Raw genomic sequence first — 19,364 nt, 5'->3', positions numbered from 1 at the left:
GGAGGATCCACTACCGGTTTCACCCATCTCGCCTGCCGCGTCTGGAGCGGTGTCCTTCCGTGAGCCCAAGGTTCCGACGCCGGATAAATATGAGGGGGAGCTGGGAAGATGCCGTTCTTTCCTTATGCAGTGTGGGTTAGTGTTCGATCTACAGCCCTACTCTTATGCCACAGACAAGGCTAGGATAGCCTTTGTGATTGAGTTGCTGCGTGGTCGAGCGCTGGAGTGGGCTTCAGCCGTTTGGGAACGACAAGACCCCTGCATGGCTTCATACCAGGGGTTCACGGCCGAGATGAGGAAGCTTTTCGACCATTCCGTCCGAGGGAGGGACGCAGCTAGGCGCCTGTTTTCGCTTCACCAAGGAACTCGCAGCGTGGCCGACTTCGTGATCGAGTTCAAGACGTTGGCTGTGGAGAGTGGGTGGAATGAGGAGTCTCTGCAAGCGGCCTTTTACCAGGGTCTGTCGGAGCAGCTCAAGGATGAGTTGATCTCCTATCCGGAGCCTAGTGACCTGGACAGCTTGGTAGCCTTGTCTATTCGGGTGGATAATCGAGTCCGAGAGCGAAGGAGGGAGAAGCAATGGGGTCCGTCCAATCGATCAGCTTCTCAGGTTCCAGTCGGGTCGGGGATTGGACCAGAATACGTCGATCATCGTCCACCACACAGGATTAGTGGAGAGGTCCTGTCTCCCGATTCTGAACCCATGCAAGTGGGGCGGCACGGGTTAACCAAGGAGGAGCGTCAACATAGACGTAAGACCAACTGCTGCCTCTACTGTGGTAGCTCGGGACATTACATCTCCACTTGTTCCCGGCGGTCGTCAAACTGCCCGGCTCGCTAAAGTTGGGAGGACTTTTAGCGAGCCAGTTTCAACCTCTCAGTACCTCTGTCAGACCCCGTTTCCCGGCTACCCTTGTGAACAGGAATCAGAGCTTAGCGATTAACGCTTTTATCGATTCAGGTGCCGATGGAAGCTTTCTTGATGCCGAGTTGGTGGAACAGCTGGGGCTTTCCAAGGAGCAATTGCCGGAAGCCATTGAAGCGACCACTCTGAACGGCAGTAGTCTGGCACGTATCACGATGAGGACTGAACCGGTTAAGATGCTGTTGTCGGGGAATCATTCGGAGATGATTTCATTCTTCATTCTGCCGTCTTCCCATGTTCCTCTGGTCCTTGGATACCCCTGGCTGAAGGAACACAATCCCACGTTCGATTGGGTGACGGGCAAGGTAACGAGTTGGAGCCTTGATTGTCATGCTAACTGTCTCAAGACTGCCTGTCCCCATTCGGTTCCCAGTCAGGTGATTGAGGCTAAACCCCCAGATTTGTCCCTGGTTCCCGAGACATATCACGATTTGGGGGAAGTGTTCAGTAAGCAGAAGGCTCTGTCACTCCCTCCCCACCGACCATATGATTGTGCCATCAACCTGTTCCCTGGAGCTGTCTACCCCAAGGGAAGGTTATACAGTATCTCCCGCCCTGAACGTGAGGCTTTGGAGACCTACATCAAGGAGTCCCTAGCTGCTGGTCTCGTTCGTCCCTCGTCATCACCCCTGGGGGCAGGATTCTTCTTTGTGGGTAAGAAGGATGGCTCTCTTCGACCGTGTATTGATTATCGGGGGTTGAATGACATCACGGTCAAGAACAAGTATCCCCTGCCCTTGATGAGTTCTGCCTTCGACTCCTTACAGGGTGCTACGGTGTTCACCAAGCTAGACCTACGCAATGCGTATCACATGGTCCGGATCAGAGAGGGAGACGAGTGGTTGACGGGTTTCAATACACCGATGGGTCACTTCGAGTATCAGGTGATGCCGTTTGGACTGACCAATGCTCCAGCGGTATTCCAGAGTATGGTGAACGACGTCCTGAGAGATATGATCGGTCTCTTTGTGTTTGTTTACCTGGATGACATTCTGATCTTCTCGAAGGAACCTTCCGACCACGTCCAGCATGTCCGGCAGGTTCTGCAGCGATTGTTGGAGAATCGCCTGTTCGTGAAGGCCGAGAAGTGCGAGTTTCACGCCCACACGACATCCTTTCTCGGGTACATCATCTCCAGGGGAGAGATTAGGATGGACCAGGAGAAGGTTAGAGCGGTTCTGGAATGGGCCCAGCCCGGTACGAGATTGCAGCTCCAGAGATTTTTGGGGTTTGCGAATTTCTACCGCAGATTCATCCGGGATTACAGCCGTGTGGCCGCTCCGTTAACGGCCTTGACTTCCAGTATCAGGAGCTTCAAGTGGAATCCGGAGGCGGATCGAGCGTTTCTGGATTTGAAGAGGCGATTCACCAACGCACCGATTCTCTCTCAACCGGACACGGCCCGTCAGTTCGTCGTTGAAGTGGACGCGTCTGATGTGGGAGTTGGCGCCATCCTGTCGCAGCGATGCTCCACGGACAGTAAACTCCATCCCTGCGCCTACTACTCTCGTCGCCTTTCGCCTGCGGAGAGGAATTACGATGTGGGTAACCGGGAGCTTCTCGCGGTGAAACTTGCCTTGGAGGAGTGGCGCCACTGGTTGGAGGGGGCGGAGCAGCCGTTTATTGTCTGGACTGACCACAAGAATCTTGCTTACGTGCAATCGGCTAGACGTCTCAACTCCCGTCAGGCCAGGTGGTCGTTGTTTTTCGGACGATTCAATTTTTCCCTGACGTTCCGACCTGGATCTAAGAACGGCAAGGCGGGACGCCTTGTCTCGGATGTTCTCCAAGACGGAGGAGAGTGGGTCCAAGACCGAGACAATTCTCCCCCGGAACTGCGTCGTGGGAGCTGTTAGGTGGAAGATTGAGGAGGAGGTGATGGCGGCTCTTCGGACGCAGCCCGGTCCCGGTAACGGTCCACCCGGTCGGTTGTTTGTGCCTGAGTCGGTTCGTCCTGCGGTCCTCAAATGGTCCCACGCCAGCAAGATGGCTTGTCACCCTGGCGTGGCTCGGACGATGGCGTTTCTTCGCAGACGTTTTTGGTGGCCTGCCATGGCCGAGGATACTCGGGGTTATGTTGCTGCCTGTCCAGTGTGTGCGCAGAATAAGAGTACCAATCGGCCCAGCTCTGGACTACTTCACCCCCTTCCTATTCCCCGGCGACCATGGTCGCATCTGGCCCTGGACTTTGTCACTGGGTTGCCCGCTTCTGAGGGGAACACGGTCGTTCTGACTATCGTGGACAGATTCAGCAAGTTCGCCCACTTTGTGCCAATTGCCAAGCTTCCCTCTGCCTCGGAGACGTCCGAGATCCTGGTTAGGGAGGTTTTCAGGGTCCACGGGTTGCCCAGTGATATCGTTTCCGACCGTGGCCCTCAGTTTACCTCTGCTGTCTGGAAGTCCTTCTGTTTGGCCATTGGAGCTACAGTCAGTCTCACATCTGGTTTTCACCCCCAATCTAATGGTCAGGCGGAGAGAGCCAACCAGAAGATGGAATCCACGCTACGCTGCCTGGCCTCTTCCAACCCCACCTCCTGGGTCTCTCAGTTGCCTTGGGTTGAGTATGCCCACAATACTCTCCCTACATCTGCCACTGGGATGTCTCCCTTCCAGTGCCTGTATGGCTACCAACCTCCCTTGTTCCCTTCTCAGGAGAGGGAGCTCTCAGTGCCTTCTGTTCAGGCCCATATTCGTCGTTGCCACCGGACCTGGCATCGGGCCAGAAAGGCACTCCTTAGAGTTTCGGACCGGTATCAGCTCCAGGCGAATCGTCGCCGGATCCCCGCTCCCACCTACACCATCGGAGATAGGGTCTGGTTGGCCACACGGGATCTTCCTTTACGGACTGAGTCTAGGAAGTTGTTACCGAAGTTCATTGGTCCGTTTGTGGTGGAGAAGGTGATCAATCCGGTGGCAGTTCGACTCAAACTCCCGAGGACGCTCAGAGTCCATCCCACCTTTCATGTCTCCTGCCTCAAGCCTGTTTTCCTCAGTCCTCTGTTGCCTCCTCCGCCTCCTCCTCCTCCTCCTCGGATGATCGGAGGTGGTCCTGCCTACACGGTGCGACGCATCATGGATTCCAGACGGCGGGGCCGGGGTTTCCAGTATCTCGTGGACTGGGAGGGGTATGGTCCTGAAGAGAGGAGTTGGATTCCGCGGCGACAGATCCTAGATGCTGACCTCATCCGTGACTTCTACCGCCTCCATCCTGGCGCTCCGGGGAGTCCGCCCGGTGGCGTTCGTCGGAGGGGGGTACTGTAACGATCCCGGCAGTCTGAGTCGGGTCCGGTCTGTGGACTAGTTTTTCTGCTCGTGATCTCCAGTTTCCCGAGGGTTCTGGAACGCTCCGGGGAGCTCTCTTGATTTCCGCACCTGCATCCCATCAGCAATCTGCACACCTGGTCCTGATCATCACCCTTCTTAGGCTCTGGCCTAACATCCATTCCCTGCCGGATCGTTAGCCATGAACAGTAGGTTTACCAGAGTATCAGTCTTAGAGCTTCTAGCGTTAGTTTTGTTGTTTTGCACCTTGTTGGTTTGTTGTTTACTTACCTCCGTTTTGTTCCATCTGCAGTCACTCGTCCGGAACCTTCATCCAACCTCTGCCTGGTGGTCGGCGGCTGCCGAGCCATGATTGGATCAACCACTGCACCCCTAACAACTAATCAACGCCGCCCGCTCTGTTCCCTGGATTGTTCAGCATCACTCTTGAATTTGTAAATAAACACTCACCTTCGTTTCAACTTACCTTGTCCTGGTCTGCTTCTGGGTTCTGGCTTTGTAACTCGTGACAGGAGCTCTGCTCCTATTGGCTTAAGGCGGAGCGTAGCGCTCCAAAATGTACTCCCTGCCGAGCCCAACACTTCCCATCAAAATGAAAAGGTCAGGCCTAGCAATGGCTGCAACCAATTCCCGCAGTACTGTAACCACTGTCACCCTACAAGTGTCACAATATACTGCGTCATCGGTTAAAAACCCGCCCCACCTAGTCCAATGGCAACACCATTGACTAGTGGGCAGATCACCAGAATACCGGCCATACTAATCTGTACTAGCAGATAGATGGTACCTCAATATCCTGTTACAATACTACCGACCACTAATGGAATGACACAAAGTGTCACTCTACATTGTGTACACGGTAGGCCGCCCCATCAATCAATGGAACCCCAGAGATTAGTGGTCAGATCCCAGAACATGATTCATACTAATCTGAACAAGCAGATAGATGACGTCACATTCCGTCAAATTGTCATGACCGGTCTAATAGTATCGTAACCCAGGTTACTACTATTATCCCTCATCATCCCGCCTCACTCCAGTGAATCACTGGTGGGCAGATCAATACATGCCCTCTACTGTACTGAACCTGTCAGTCAGGAGTCATGCCAAAAATATGTCCTTCTATCGGAAGCGGACCTGATAGAGACCCTGTCTCCACAGTCCTGCATTCCTCTCCTCCTAGCTCAAAGTCTCCCTTCAGCCACGCTGAGTACAGACTGAGCCAAAGAGTTAGAAGACATATCCAAGAGATAGAAACTGATAAATGGAGCCGGTGTTGACCATGACGCCGCTCTACATATATCCTCTACCCCTGTTCCTCTGAAAAGGGCAGTAGAAGCTGCTACTCCACGAGTGGAGTGAGCTCTGATACCTTGAGGCAATTGTCGCCCCGTTGCCTCATAAGCTGTCTCAATGCTCTCACAGTGCCAATGAGACAGACACTGTTTCGAAAGTGGTCTACCTAGTGCAGCCGCACCATGACACACAAACAGCTGAGGCGATGACCTAATTGCTGCTGTGCGCTCAACGTAACACGCCAAGGCGCGTACTGGGCACAGGCGATGGAGCCTTTCTTCACTCCTCTCTCTATGAGGAGGAGGAGAAAAAGCCCACAGCTCCACGGTCTGTGATCTATATGAACTCCTAATAACCTTCGGCACAAATGCCGGATTAGGACGTAACACCGCTCTGCTCAGATCGCCGTTAATGGCCAGGCTGTCGGGTCTCGTCGAAAGAGCACACAAATCACTAACACGCTTAGCCGTAGTCAAAGCGAGCAACAGCGCTGTCTTAAAAGACAGCATCTTGAGGGGTATTTGATTCAATGGCTCAAACGGCGACTTACATAGCGCTTCGAGTACCAAAGCCAAATCCCACTGAGGAAGCGTGGCTCTAGGTGTTGGCCTAAGCCGCCGCGTTCCTAATAGGAAACGTTTCACTAGAGGGTGGCTAAAGACATTGTCTCTGCCAAACCCCTCATGACAAGCTGAAATCGCCGCTGCAAACACCTTAATGGTGGCGGGCGATCGCTGCTTGTCAAACATAAGCTGTAGGAAAGAGAGAATACTCTCAACCTGACAGCTCATGGGGTCTACACCTTGTGTGACACACCATTGTGAAAACACGTTCCATCTACTGGCATACATCTTAGAAGTGGAACTGGCACATGAACCCTGTATGGTCCTGATCACCGCATCAGATAACCCACGGCGCTCTAGCCTGTCCCTCTCAGCAGCCAGGCCTTCAGTGGTTGGCCGATTATGGGCAACTGCCCTATCGTGCCCCCCGCCTGAGACAACGCGTCCCGTCGATGTGGAATTGGCCAAGGTGGCGCAATCAACATCTGACTCTCCGCAAACCAAGGAGCCCCTGGGCGATCGGGGGCTACCAGTATCACTGACTTCCCTCCTGATCTCACCCTGGCTAACAGTGGGAGAATGCAGGACAGCGGAGGGAATGCATACAGAAGAACTCTCGGCCACGGGTGATGCGCAAAGGCGTCTCTTCCTAGTGGCGGTTCTTCCTGTTCCCTTAGAGAGAACCATAGGGGACATTGCACGTTCACACGTGACGCGAATAGATCCACCTCGGCTCTCCCGAACTGTTCCCAAATTTGGAGAACAATGTCCGGATGCAGACACCACTCGTCGTCTCGAGGACCCCCTCTTGACATGAGGTCTGCTCCTACGTTCAAGTAGCACGGAATGTGTGCTGCTCTCAACGAGCGAAGGTGCTCGTGAGCCCACAGCCACAATTCCTCTGCCGCCCGATGGAGAGCAGGAGACCTGACTCCTCCTTGGCGATTTATGTGGGTTACTGTGGTCCGGTTGTCTGACCAGACCAGCACATCGCGACCCCGAAGGGTAGACGCGAAGTGGGTCAAAACCAGTCGAACCGTTTCCAACTCCAAGAGGTTGATGTGGCGACTCGAAGGAGGCCACACACCTCCTATCGCTTGGGTCTGACATGTCCCTCCCCATCCCGTCAGAGACGCATCTGTGAACACTGGGATGTAAGAGGACACTTTGCCTATCGGGACTCCGTGCGTGAGAACGCGCGGGTTTCTCCAATAGTTCAGATCTGCACTGAGCGAGAGGGGAACCAACACCAACCGATGACGTTGAACCAAAGGGTCTAGTCTCAGTTGGGCGAACCATCGCTGCATCCTGCGCATGTGCAAGAGTCCCAGCGGAACCACAGAGTGGGCTGACGACATGAGACCCAAGAGTGACATGATCGACAGCGCCGTCACCGTGTGATTCGGACGACACTTCCTCAGGGCTAGCAACAAGGCTACCCTTCGGGGGTCCGAAATTCGAGCCCTCATCATTACAGTGTCTAGCTGTATCCCCAGGTAGACAATCTGATGACTGGGCCAGGGCGTGCTCTTTTTCCAATTCACAGCGAACCCCAGACGTGTGAGATGAATCACTGTCTGTGTTGTGTGAGTGATCGCCAGCTCTGCTGACGGGGCGAGAACCGGTAGGTCGTCTAGGTTGACTAGTACCCGTATTCCCTGACGACGCAACTGTTCCAATGCCGCCTCCACACACTTGGAAAACGTGCGAGGTGCCAGGGCGTACCCGAATGGCATCCTTGTGTATTCGTACGCCACCCCTTGAAAGGCGAATCGCAGAAACTTCCTGTGACGCGGCTGTACCGGCACATGAAAGTACGCGTCCTTTAGGTCTATGCTCGTACAAAAGTCTCCTTTCTGGACACATTCCAGCAGACGTTTTGTCGTTAGCATTCGAAAGGGCCGTTTGGTTACGCTCTCGTTGAGAATGCGTAAATCCAATATTGGCCTCATTCCCCCTGTCTTTTTTGGCACTAAGAAGTAGGGCGAATATAGCCCCTTGTTCCTTTGCTCCTGGGGAACCACTGTGACCGCCTCCTTCGCCAAAAGTTCCGTAATCTCTGAAACCAGAGCGGCCACTTTTTCATCACCGTCTCCACCACTCCCCTGAATGGGGGTGGGGTCCGATGGAATTGGAGAGCATAACCCTTCTGCAACGTCTGTTGTAGCCAGCGTGAGAGGGTGCAGCTTCGCTGCCACTGCAATACAGAGAAAGCGGCCGAGCACGAAGCTGTGGTACATTCAGTAGGAAGGACCTGTATTCCTCTATGGCCCTTGCCGCCGCTGTTCCCCAACACTGAGGTGGTGGAACAGCCCAAGGCGGGCCTCCCATGAAAGGGAGAGGAAGCATTAGTGCGTTCTGAACCAGAAGGGGGGGCAGAGACGTCAGTTAAACCCGTAACCGTCGTATTCCTGCCCTCCGTGAACGCAGCGCGGGTCTGAATTGCACTGACCGAGGCCACAGCCTGCGACAGGGCACCATCCTCAGCAAGCGATTGCGTCATTGTAGGTGACTGCAATTCGCTATTAGAGTCCCTCACTACAATACTCCTAGGAGTCTGTAATATGAGGTCCCTATGAGGTAACACAAGGCGGCGCCTTGATACCTTCTTAACCTTCACCTTCTGTGTGTGTTCAACTCTGCACCTCTGGTGGGTTGAGTCACGCTCAGTGTGGTGAGTATTAGCGCGTTCAAAGGGAAGTGGGGGCGCCGATACACTGGGCACCTTCGTGACCGTGGTAATCGGGCCCTCCGTGAACGCAGCATGGGTCTGAATCGCACTAACCGAGACCTTGGTCTGCGATAGTGCGCCATCCCCAAATAGCGGCTGCGTCATCATGTCTCCTGACTGAGACTGCAGCCTGCTATGAGAGACACTCACTACAGTACTCCTTGGAGTCTGTAATGTGAGGTCTCTTTGAGGTAAACCAAGACGGCGTCTTGGTATCTTTCCTCCTTTCACCTCCTGTGTGCGTTCAGCTCTGCACCTCTGGTGGGCTGAACTACACTCAGTGTAGTGAGTATTAGCGCGTTCAGAAAGAAGTGGGGGCGCCGATGCACTTGGCACCTTCGTGACCGTGGTAATCGGGCCCTCCGTGAACGCCGCATGGGTCTGAATCGCACTAACAGAGACCTTAGTCTGTGATAGTGCGCCATCCCCAAATAGCGACTGCGTCATCATGTCAGAGTCTGACAGAGACTGCCGTCTGCTATGTGAAGCACTTCTTATACCTGAAGTGTTATGTGAACCTACTCTGAATGCCTGTTCAGCAGCGCACCCTTGGTGGGCTGAACGGCGCTTAGAGTGGTAAGGGAGAGAGGGTGAGATTTGAACGCTCTCGGACGTATTATGGAAAAGGGGCTCTTTTTTGACAAGTCAGGTGGAGCCAACTCTTTATTCAACACATCAACAAAAGCATTTACATAATCACCCATCCCTTCAACCAAAGGGTGGGGGGGAACAGTGGTCACGTTCAAGGATGACGTGTCCTCCATTCGCTCCCCCGCGTCCCGTCATGTGCGCCTCCTCTTGTGGCCTCCCTTAGGGGCCCAGGTCGGCGCTCTCACCACCTCCCTCGCCGGCTGCAATGGGGCCACCGTGGCTGCTGGGGGGGCTGGGCCCGCTCTCCTGCCTCCTGCGGCCGCCGACTGGCGCCGGATACGCCGCCTCGCTGTAGATCCTTGTCTACTCTGGGGGGGCGGAAGTGGATGGTTTACGAGACGGTGCAGGGCCTAACCTCCCTGCCAGTGGCAGGTATCTGGCCAGCTGCTTCTTTTCCTCGTCCAGCTTGGAAAACCTCTCAGTCGCCTCTTTGACGGTGACTCCAAAGAGCCCGTCGTCAGAGAGGGGGGCATTCGACCGGGATGTTCTGTCTGCTTCGTTCATGGTTGTCAGTGACAACCAGAGGTGTCGCTCCGCGACCACCGAGGTGGCCATGGACCTCCCCGAGAAGACGGCCGATGCCTGTGTTAGGTGTAGGATGGCGCCAGAAATTCTAGACGCCTCCTCCACCTCCTCTGGCTTCAGCGCTGTCTTACCCGTGGTTAAACGGGACAGAGCGGCTGCCAAGAGGGCAATGTTGTTAGCTGCTGCTACAGCTTGGGCTCCCAAATTGAAGGACTTCTCTAACAGCTGTGCTGTGAGACGGTCCTTCTGAGATGGCAACGTGGCTTTCCTGGAAGAGGGCCAGGGACTCGAACGCCGCCATGGCGCTCTCTAACCTGGGGATTCCCTTAGCTTGGCCCTGGAACCTTCCCTCCACTCTAGTGAATGGGAGGTACGTTTTAGCCGGCGAACGCGCCGCTAAAGGTGCCTCCCATGAGCCCTCGACGTATTTTGCCAATGAAGGCATGGCAGGAGCTAATGGCTCTGCCGCTCTTCTTGGCCTGGAATAGGGGCCGCCCTCCATTAAGTCAACCTCCGGTGCGGAGGGAATAGGGGTCAGCGGTATTTCCAGCCGTCTAGCAGCTCTCTCAATGAGACCCGGAAAGTCTGTTCTCAGAGACGCTGCGGTGAAGGACAGGGCTTCTGATTTCTCAGAGCCCGTGTCGTCATCACCATAGGAACTACAAGCCCTCTCGCTAACCAAAGGAAAGGGAGGCTTGAATGTATGAGGGACGGGGTCTGACTGTTCCATAGGAATGTCATCCCCTGAGTCTGCGCTGTCGGATGACGCCTCTGAAGCAGAGTATCGACAACACTTCCTCTAGGGGGATATCCTCCCTAAAAAACGCCCAACGCTGCTTCCTCTCCTTTGTAGAAAGGAGGGCGCAGGAGGCGCAGTTAGGGGGACTTCAGATGCCCTCTTTGGCATGCTGGGACCCTAGACACACGAAACATAAGTCGTGGGAGTTGCCGGCCGCAATGGAGGAGCATCTGCATTGAGCTATGAAAAGAGCTTTTGGGGGTGGAAAATCTCCTGGTGTGCTCATTTTAGGGCGACGTCGATGACTGGAAATTCGACGGCGTTCTCGTCCTGAGTCTTCTCTTCGTCTCTTCTTGGCTTCTTCAGTCTAGTCCAGTCGCTGAAGATAAAGGGAGGCTGATTGAGGGGAGGCATCCCCTCTTATAGGGACACATGTACTCCTATTGGCTGCAGGTGTGTGCATAATTTTGTCTCAGGCTGATGCTGCCTTAGGGCAGTGGGTAAACCAATAGGAGCAGAGCTCCCCTATGGGGCGGAGCTCCACGATATAGAACGTTAGTTAGTACAGAAACACATAGTTGAGCTAACGTTAGCGTACGTTGCTCTACTTCCAGAATTGGGCGACTAGCCAGGCAGTAGCCAACACAGGCAGAGGCTTCGCTTCGGCTACAACCAAGCAAGCTTAGGTTATTATTTATTGGTATTTACTACTAATGACAGTTAGGTTAGCCGAGTTCATCCCTTTGAAATGGCAACCGGTCAATGATAACGCCTGTCAACCTAGCTAGGGATGAGGTGGGGGATAGTGAATTGAACGATGGAAGCATCCTGAAAGTTCACGTGAGTTTAGCGCCAAGTACTTACTACTGCATTCTTCGTCTGCACATCTTTTGAAGTCGGAGAGTCTCCTTTCGACTGCGGCTTTGGGTATGAAATTATGAATACATAAAATTAAAATGTATAACGTTACATAAGAAACATGTACAGCCATGTTGGGCTGGCTGGTTCTGCTCGAGCATGAGCAGATGAAGCCGACAAGTCAGAAAATCCAAGGCTGGAGCAATTCGAAGGATGTGTTGATCGTGGAGGCAAATATGAAAATCTGGGCAGACAATGTCAAAACTAAAAGAGCAAGGACATGGAACCAGAACGCTGAATAAAATATGATTATTGCATCACAATATACGTTCTGATTCGGGTTTATCACGTCTTTGTTGGATAGAACTAAAACATTCCACAAGTTTACTGACAAGTGAGCGCAATTTCCCACTCGATTTCTCCATTCAATTTGCCTATCTGACTCCCGCAGATTTATTATGATACCTCAAAAGCACATGTAGATAATTTTTCAGGCACTGGGTACCAAAACAAACTATGGGGGATTTATTATTCTCCTAATTGATGGGATGACTAACTTAGAAAGAATGCATTCTAGACTGGGCTGATGTAGGTTGTGTCACCTGGCAAGCTGTGATTGATGTGAAGAGCTGTTTTAGGGGGTAAAATGAGATAAGGATTTGTCGGGGAACAGCCAGTGCGCCAACGGATTGGCTGAGTAAGTCTAAACCACGCTCAAGTCTCTACTCTGATTGGCCTGCAGAGAGGTGGGAACTCTCTCTCTGTCAGAGTATTTGAAGAACAATCTAAAACAATGGATTAGTTCTCTGTCTGCCCTGCAAGGTTTTTCAGTGAGCCCGTATACGAACCAACATACTTATCATCCATACATTTTGCATATAATAAATTTAGCTTGGATTGAAGATCTCTTGATTCTTATTTCAATACCAGATTTGAATTACGCAATTTCTAACAATTGGTGACCTCTGACGTGATCTGGTAGCAGAACTTCGCTGGAATTCATCCAGCCTATTGGACAATCGCTGTCTTCGAACCGTGTGTTTCACAAAGTGCCCGGGCTTCTAAAAAGGTAAGCAAACACCTATTGTAATATAACTAAAGTTTTGCACATTGGCTTTATCCAAATTAATTTTGTGAAGCGCCTGTTTGATGTAAGTGAACTATTACTCTATAAATAACGATTATAGATTACTAATTCGATTTGATAAAATACCATGCAAATGTTTGATAATTGTGATGGTTAAAACCCATGGGAGGTGCGAGCTATGGTTAGACAACCATAGGAGGTACCTTTAAAAAACGGTGCGAGCTATGGATAGAACATCCATAGGAGGTACTTTTTAAAAAACGGTGCGAGCTATGGTTAGAAATCCATAGGAGGTACTTTAAATTAGAGTGTTACTGTATGCATGAGGGTGTGAATGATAATGTACCTTGATGAAAAACCAATTAGGGATAAAAAAATAAAAAACGTATGTGAACTATTCAAACTGTATAATTTGGGGGTAACTGTTGGGTTTGTGGTTGCTTAAACCATATAACCCGTTAAAAACAATTGGGAACATAAAGCTAAAGTGATGAATTGTGTGACTGAACTGAAACGTTTGTGTCACGGTTTCGGCCGAGGCTGCTCCTCTTCCTTGTTCGGGCAGGCTTCGGCGGTCGTCGTCTCCGGAGTACTAGCTGCCACCGTTCTATGTTTCATGTTCATTTGGTTTTGTCTGTTCATAACACCTGTCCCTTATTTGTGTCTTAATTGTTCCCTTATTTAGTTTTGTGTGTTTGGGTCAGGTGTTATGCGTGATTGTTTATGTCAGCCTGCTTCTACGAGTTTGTTCTCTCGTTATTTGTGTATTTTCGAGAGCTCGCACTGTGTGCGCTTTTCTTGTTGTTTCCGCACTGTGTTTTCGTGCGTAATTGTTCGCGCCACCCGGTTGGGTTGGCGACTGATATTTGTGTTTGGACTTTAGTAAAGTTCTGTTGAAGTCCTCCTGGTTTCCTGCGCCTGATTCCTACTCATCCACCTACACCACTCTGACAGAATCACGCATCACTTCCATGGAATCAGCAGGAGCGACCGCGCCGACAGCCGAGATGGATGAACGTCTTCGTGGTCAGGAGGACCGCATCAACCAGGTCTGTCATGCCCTGGAGGGGGTGATGAATACGCTGCACCGATGGGAGACCAGCGGGGTTCCCACACCTCCACGAACCGAACCAGCCCCATCGGTCAGCGCTCCTGTCTCATCTCCGGAACCTAGTGGGATTCGGCTCTCGCTCCCGAGGGCGTACGACGGCTCCACTGCCGGGTGTCAAGGGTTCCTGCTGCAGGTGGAGCTCTACCTCGCCACCGTACACCCGGCGCCCTCGGGACACGAGAGCGTCTCAGCCCTCATCTCCTGTCTCACCGGCAAGGCGTTGGAGTGGGCCAACGCCGAGTGGAGGAGAATGGACGCCGCTACCACGAACTATGCGGAGTTCTCCCGCCGCTTCCGTGCTGTGTTCGACCATCCACCAGAAGGGAAGGCGGCGGGGGAACGTCTATTCTACCTCCGACAGGGGATGAGGAGCGCCCATGACTTTGCCTTGGAGTTTCGGACCCTAGCGGCTGATGCAGGGTGGAATGAGCGGGCCCATATCGACCATTTCCGCTGCAGCCTCCGGGAGGACGTCCAGCGAGAGTTGGCGTGCAGGGACACGTCGTTGACGTTCGACCAGCTGGTCGACATGGCCATCCGGCTGGATACCCTGCTCGCCACCCGTGGGCGTCCCGGAGGGGGGGTTCGCCCATTCCACTCTCCAGCACCTCCGAGCCGAGCCCTATGGAGCTCGGAGGTGCTGGCGCTAGGGAACGGAGGAGGAGGAGCCCGAGGGGACCCGGCCCTTGCACCAACTGTGGTCGTGGAGGGCACACCGCGGCTAGGTGTTGGGGCGGGTCCTCCAGTGAGGGAGATGGCAGGTCACGCATTGGGGGTCCCCCAGGTGAGTAGGCGCCCTGCTTACCCAGAGCTTTCTGTCGTGCACCTAACCTTGCCTGTTTGTTTCCCACAGGTTGCACCTCGTGCCCAGCATAAGGCGCTGGTAGATTCAGGCGCAGCTGGGAATTTTGTAGATCGCCAGTTCTGTATAGAGTTAGGGATTCCCCTCCTTCCAGTGGATAAGCCTTTCCCCGTCCATGCCCTAGATAGCCGTCCGTTAGGGTCAGGGTTGATTAGGGAAGTCACAGCACCCCTTCAGATGATGGCGCAGGAGGGTCATGAGGAGAGAATTCAGCTCTATCTGATTGACTCTCCTGCGTATCCGGTAGTGCTGGGTCTTCCCTGGTTGATGACTCATGACCCTATTATTAGGTGGCGAGAGAAAGCTCTTAAAGGGTGGTCTGCTCAATGTGAGGGGCGGTGTCTGGGTGTTTCCATAGGGGCGACCTCGGTGGAGAGTCCGAATCTAATGCCAGCACTGCAGATTCCCCCCGAGTATGAGGATTTGGCATTAGCGTTCAGTAAGACTAGGGCGGCGCAGCTGCCGCCTCATAGACGGGGGGGATTGTGCGATAGATCTCCAGTCAGGAGCAGCTCTCCCGCGGAGCCATGTGTATCCTTTGTCTCAAGAGGAGAGAAAGGCTATGGAGACATACATTTCTGAGTCTCTTAGACAGGGATACATACGGGCCTCCGTTTCACCCGCTTCCTCAAGTTTCTTTTTTTGTGAAGAAAAAGGATGGAGGTCTGCGCCCGTGTATTGATTACCGCGGTCTCAATCAGATCACAGTGAAGTACAGCTATCCACTTCCTCTGATTGCGACTATGACGGAGTCACTGCACGGTGCGCAGTTCTTTACAAAATTGGATCTTAGGAGCGCATATAACTTGGTGCGCATTCGAGAGGGCGATGAATGGAAGACAGCGTTTAGCACGACTTCCGGACACTACGAGTATCTAGTCATGCCATATGGGTTGATGAATGCTCCCTCAGTCTTCCAATCCTTCGTCGATGAGATCTTCCGGGACATGCAGGGACAGGGAGTAGTTGTGTACATCGACGACATTCTGGTGTATAGTCCTACCCGTGCTGAGCATGTAGCCCTGGTGCGCCGAGTATTGAGGAGGCTGTTGGAGCATGACCTATATGTCAAGGCAGAGAAATGTCTGTTTTTTCAGAAGTCGGTCTCCTTTCTGGGTTACCAGTTATCTGCGTCAGGGGTGAAGATGGAGGTAGACCGGGTGTCAGCTGTGCGTAATTGGCAGACCCCAACCACTGTGAAGGAGGTGCAACGGTTCTTGGGTTTTGCGAATTATTACCGGAGGTTTATCCGGGGTTTTGGACAGGTGGCAGCTCCCATAACGTCTCTGTTAAAGGGGGGTCCGGTGCGCTTGCGGTGGTCAGCTGAGGCGGACAGGGCATTTGGGAGACTGAAGGACCTGTTTACCTCGGCGGCGGTGTTGGCGCATCCGGATCCCTCTTTACCGTTCCAAGTAGAGGTGGACGCGTCAGAGGCCGGGATAGGGGCCGTTCTTTCCCAGCGTTCTGGCACTCCACCTAAACTCCGTCCCTGTGCGTTTTACTCAAAGAAGCTCAGTCCGGCGGAGCGGAATTATGACGTAGGAGACAGGGAGCTGTTAGCCGTGGTACAGGCCCTAAAGGTGTGGCGGCATTGGCTCGAGGGGGCTCAACACCCTTTCCTCATTCTAACTGACCATCGTAACCTGGAGTACATCCGGGCAGCTAGGGAGACTGAATCCTCGCCAGGCTCGCTGGACTATGTTCCTAGCCCGGTTTGTGTTTAAAATCACATACATCCCTGGGTCCCAGAACGGGAAGGCAGATGCTCTGTCTCGGCGGTATGACGCAGAGGAGAGGTCAGTTGAGTCCACGCCCATACTACCGGAGTCTTGTCTGGTTGCTCCGGTGGTGTGGGAGGTTGATGGTGAGATCGAGCGGGCGTTACGCACCGACCCGAGTCCTCCACAGTGTCCTGTGGGTCGGACGTACGTTCCGCTCGAGGTACGCGATCGCCTCATTTGTTGGGCTCATACGTCCCCCTCCTCTGGCCATCCGGGTATCGGCCGGACAGTGCACTGCCTTAGCACGAAGTACTGGTGGCCAACGTTAGCTAGGGATGTGAGGATTTATGTCTCCTCCTGTTCGGTGTGTGCCCAGTGTAAGGCGCCCAGACATTTGCCCAGGGGTAAGTTACAACCCCTGCCTATTCCACAACGACCCTGGTCCCACCTCTCGGTGGATTTTGTTACCGACCTTCCCCCCTCACAGGGGAATACTACCATCCTGGTCGTTGTGGATCGGTTCTCTAAGGCCTGTCGTCTCCTTCCCATGCCGGGTCTACCCACTGCCCTACAGACCGCAGAGGCTCTGTTCGCCCATGTCTTCCGGCATTACGGGGTACCCGAGGATATAGTGTCTGACCGAGGCCCCCAGTTCACCTCTAGAGTGTGGAGAGCATTTATGGAACGGTTGGGGGTTTCGGTAAGCCTTACCTCGGGTTACCACCCGGAGAGTAATGGGCAGGTTGAACGTGTCAACCAGGATGTGGGTAGGTTTCTGAGGTCATACTGTCAGGGCCGGCCGGAGGAGTGGGCGAGATATGTGCCCTGGGCCGAGATGGCACAGAACTCTCTTCGCCACTCCTCCACCCAACTAACCCCTTTTCAGTGTGTGTTAGGGTACCAGCCGGTTCTGGCACCATGGCATGAGAGCCAGATCGAGGCCCCGCTGTGGATGAGTGGGTGCGGCGCTCGGAGGAGACGTGGGGACGCTGCACACGTCCATCTGCAGCGTGCCATACGTCGACAGAAGACGAGCGCCGACCTACACCGCAATGAGGGGCCAGTGTACGCACCTGGAGATCGAGTCTGGCTCTCAACCAGAAACCTGCCCCTCCGCCTGCCCTGCCGGAAGCTGGGTCGGCGGTTTGTGGGGCCATTTAAAGTCCTGAGGAGATTGAACGAGGTGAGTTATAGGTTAGAACTACCTGTTGATTACAAAAATATTAACCCCTCGTTCCATGTGTCTCTCCTCAGGCCGGTGGTAGCTGGTCCACTCCAGGACTTTGAGATTGAGGAGACTCCTCCGCCCCGTTGGACATCGAGGGGGCTCCGGCGTATACCGTGAGGTCCATCCTGGATTCTAGACGCCGGATGGGGGGTCTTCAATATCTCGTGGAGTGGGAGGGGTACGGCCCGGAGGAGCGGTGCTGGGTGCCAAGGAGGGACATATTAGACCAGTCCCTACTGACCGATTTCCATCGGGGTCATCCTGCGCGCCCTGCTCCGCGTCGTCCGGGTCGTCCCCGAGCTCCGGGTCGGCGCACGGCTGGAGCCGCGCGTCAAGGGGGGGGTACTGTCACGGTTTCGGCCGAGGCTGCTCCTCTTCCTTGTTCGGGCAGGCTTCGGCGGTCGTCGTCTCCGGAGTACTAGCTGCCACCGTTCTATGTTTCATGTTCATTTGGTTTTGTCTGTTCATAACACCTGTCCCTTATTTGTGTCTTAATTGTTCCCTTATTTAGTTTCGTGTGTTTGGGTCAGGTGTTATGCGTGATTGTTTATGTCAGCCTGCTTCTACGAGTTTGTTCTCTCGTTATTTGTGTATTTTCGAGAGCTCGCACTGTGTGCGCTTTTCTTGTTGTTTCCGCACTGTGTTTTCGTGCGTAATTGTTCGCGCCACCCGGTTGGGTTGGCGACTGATATTTGTGTTTGGACTTTAGTAAAGTTCTGTTGAAGTCCTCCTGGTTTCCTGCGCCTGATTCCTACTCATCCACCTACACCACTCTGACAGTTTGAGCTGATATGATTGAAATTTGATGTTTGGTGTTTGACATAGCATAATACTGCTTTTGAATAGTTGTGTCGAAGCAATTCGGTTTATTATTTGATTTGATGTTTGATGTTTGACATAGCATAATACTGGTTTTAGGTGCTTGGTTTAGGCTATTTGGTTTATTATTTGATTTAACGTTTGATGTTTGACCCTGCAAAATACTGGTTAAACAATTAGACTGAAATAATTCGGTTTATCGTTGAAATATAAACATGCACCAACTTTAACTAATTAGGTGGGAATCATTTGATTTAAATAAATAGATTAAAGTACTTTGAATAACGGCAGAATATTGGAAACGCGCTAAAACGAGAAACAGCTCCTCACAAAGCCTGTTCCCCCTGGACAAGGAATAGGTAGAGTTGCGAGGGGAGGGGCTGGAGACAGCGAAAGTGTGGCTTTTGGAGCCATGATAGACTGGGAGTTGGCTGGGAACACCACGTGGTGATTATTTGAGAGGTGCATGTGGGTTTCTGACGAGAGATGTTCTAAACTTGCTCACCCGAACGTAGACGTACGTCATGGGTGAGAAAGTAGAGAATATTTACATTTGCATTTTTGGTAATTTGGCAGACGCTCTTGTCCAGAGCGACTTGCAGGAGCGATTGGGGTTGAGTGCCTTGCTCGAGGGCACATCGGCAGATTTTTCGCCTGGTCGGCTCGGGGATTGGAACCGGCGACCTCTCGGTTGTTGGAGCGGCGCTATTGGTCACTAAGCTGCCTGCCGCCCCATATGAGTTTAAGGTTGTGGCGTTGTTGGATCATGTGATGGTGGAATAAACTGACCATAAGTAATGTTGTTTTAGACGTAATGTATAATATAGTACAAAGCAAATAGATGGTTAAATTGAACTAATTATCATGGTAGAGCTAACGTAGTACAGTGAGGGAACTTCATTTTGTGTCAGAGGGTAAGATGAGAAATCATTAATGGTGCTATTGGTGGAAATCTATTTATCATTT

At 52.9% G+C, this 19,364-nt stretch overlaps 1 protein-coding gene across 1 annotated transcript in view; it reads right to left on the bottom strand.

Moving 5' to 3' along the window:
• Window positions 1-19,364, bottom strand: part of LOC121565682 (transport and Golgi organization protein 1 homolog) — a 78,751-nt gene that overhangs the window by 23,689 nt on the left and 35,698 nt on the right. Inside the window, 2 exon segments of the mRNA XM_045210087.1 lie at window positions 9,634-9,756; window positions 11,577-11,633. Of these exon segments, the coding sequence (XP_045066022.1) occupies window positions 9,634-9,756; window positions 11,577-11,633 (180 nt within the window).

This window comes from Coregonus clupeaformis, chromosome 33, assembly GCF_020615455.1.
Source record: "Coregonus clupeaformis isolate EN_2021a chromosome 33, ASM2061545v1, whole genome shotgun sequence".
Taxonomy (NCBI): Eukaryota; Metazoa; Chordata; class Actinopteri; order Salmoniformes; family Salmonidae; genus Coregonus; species Coregonus clupeaformis.
This window is presented reverse-complemented; position numbering and strand designations above follow the sequence as displayed.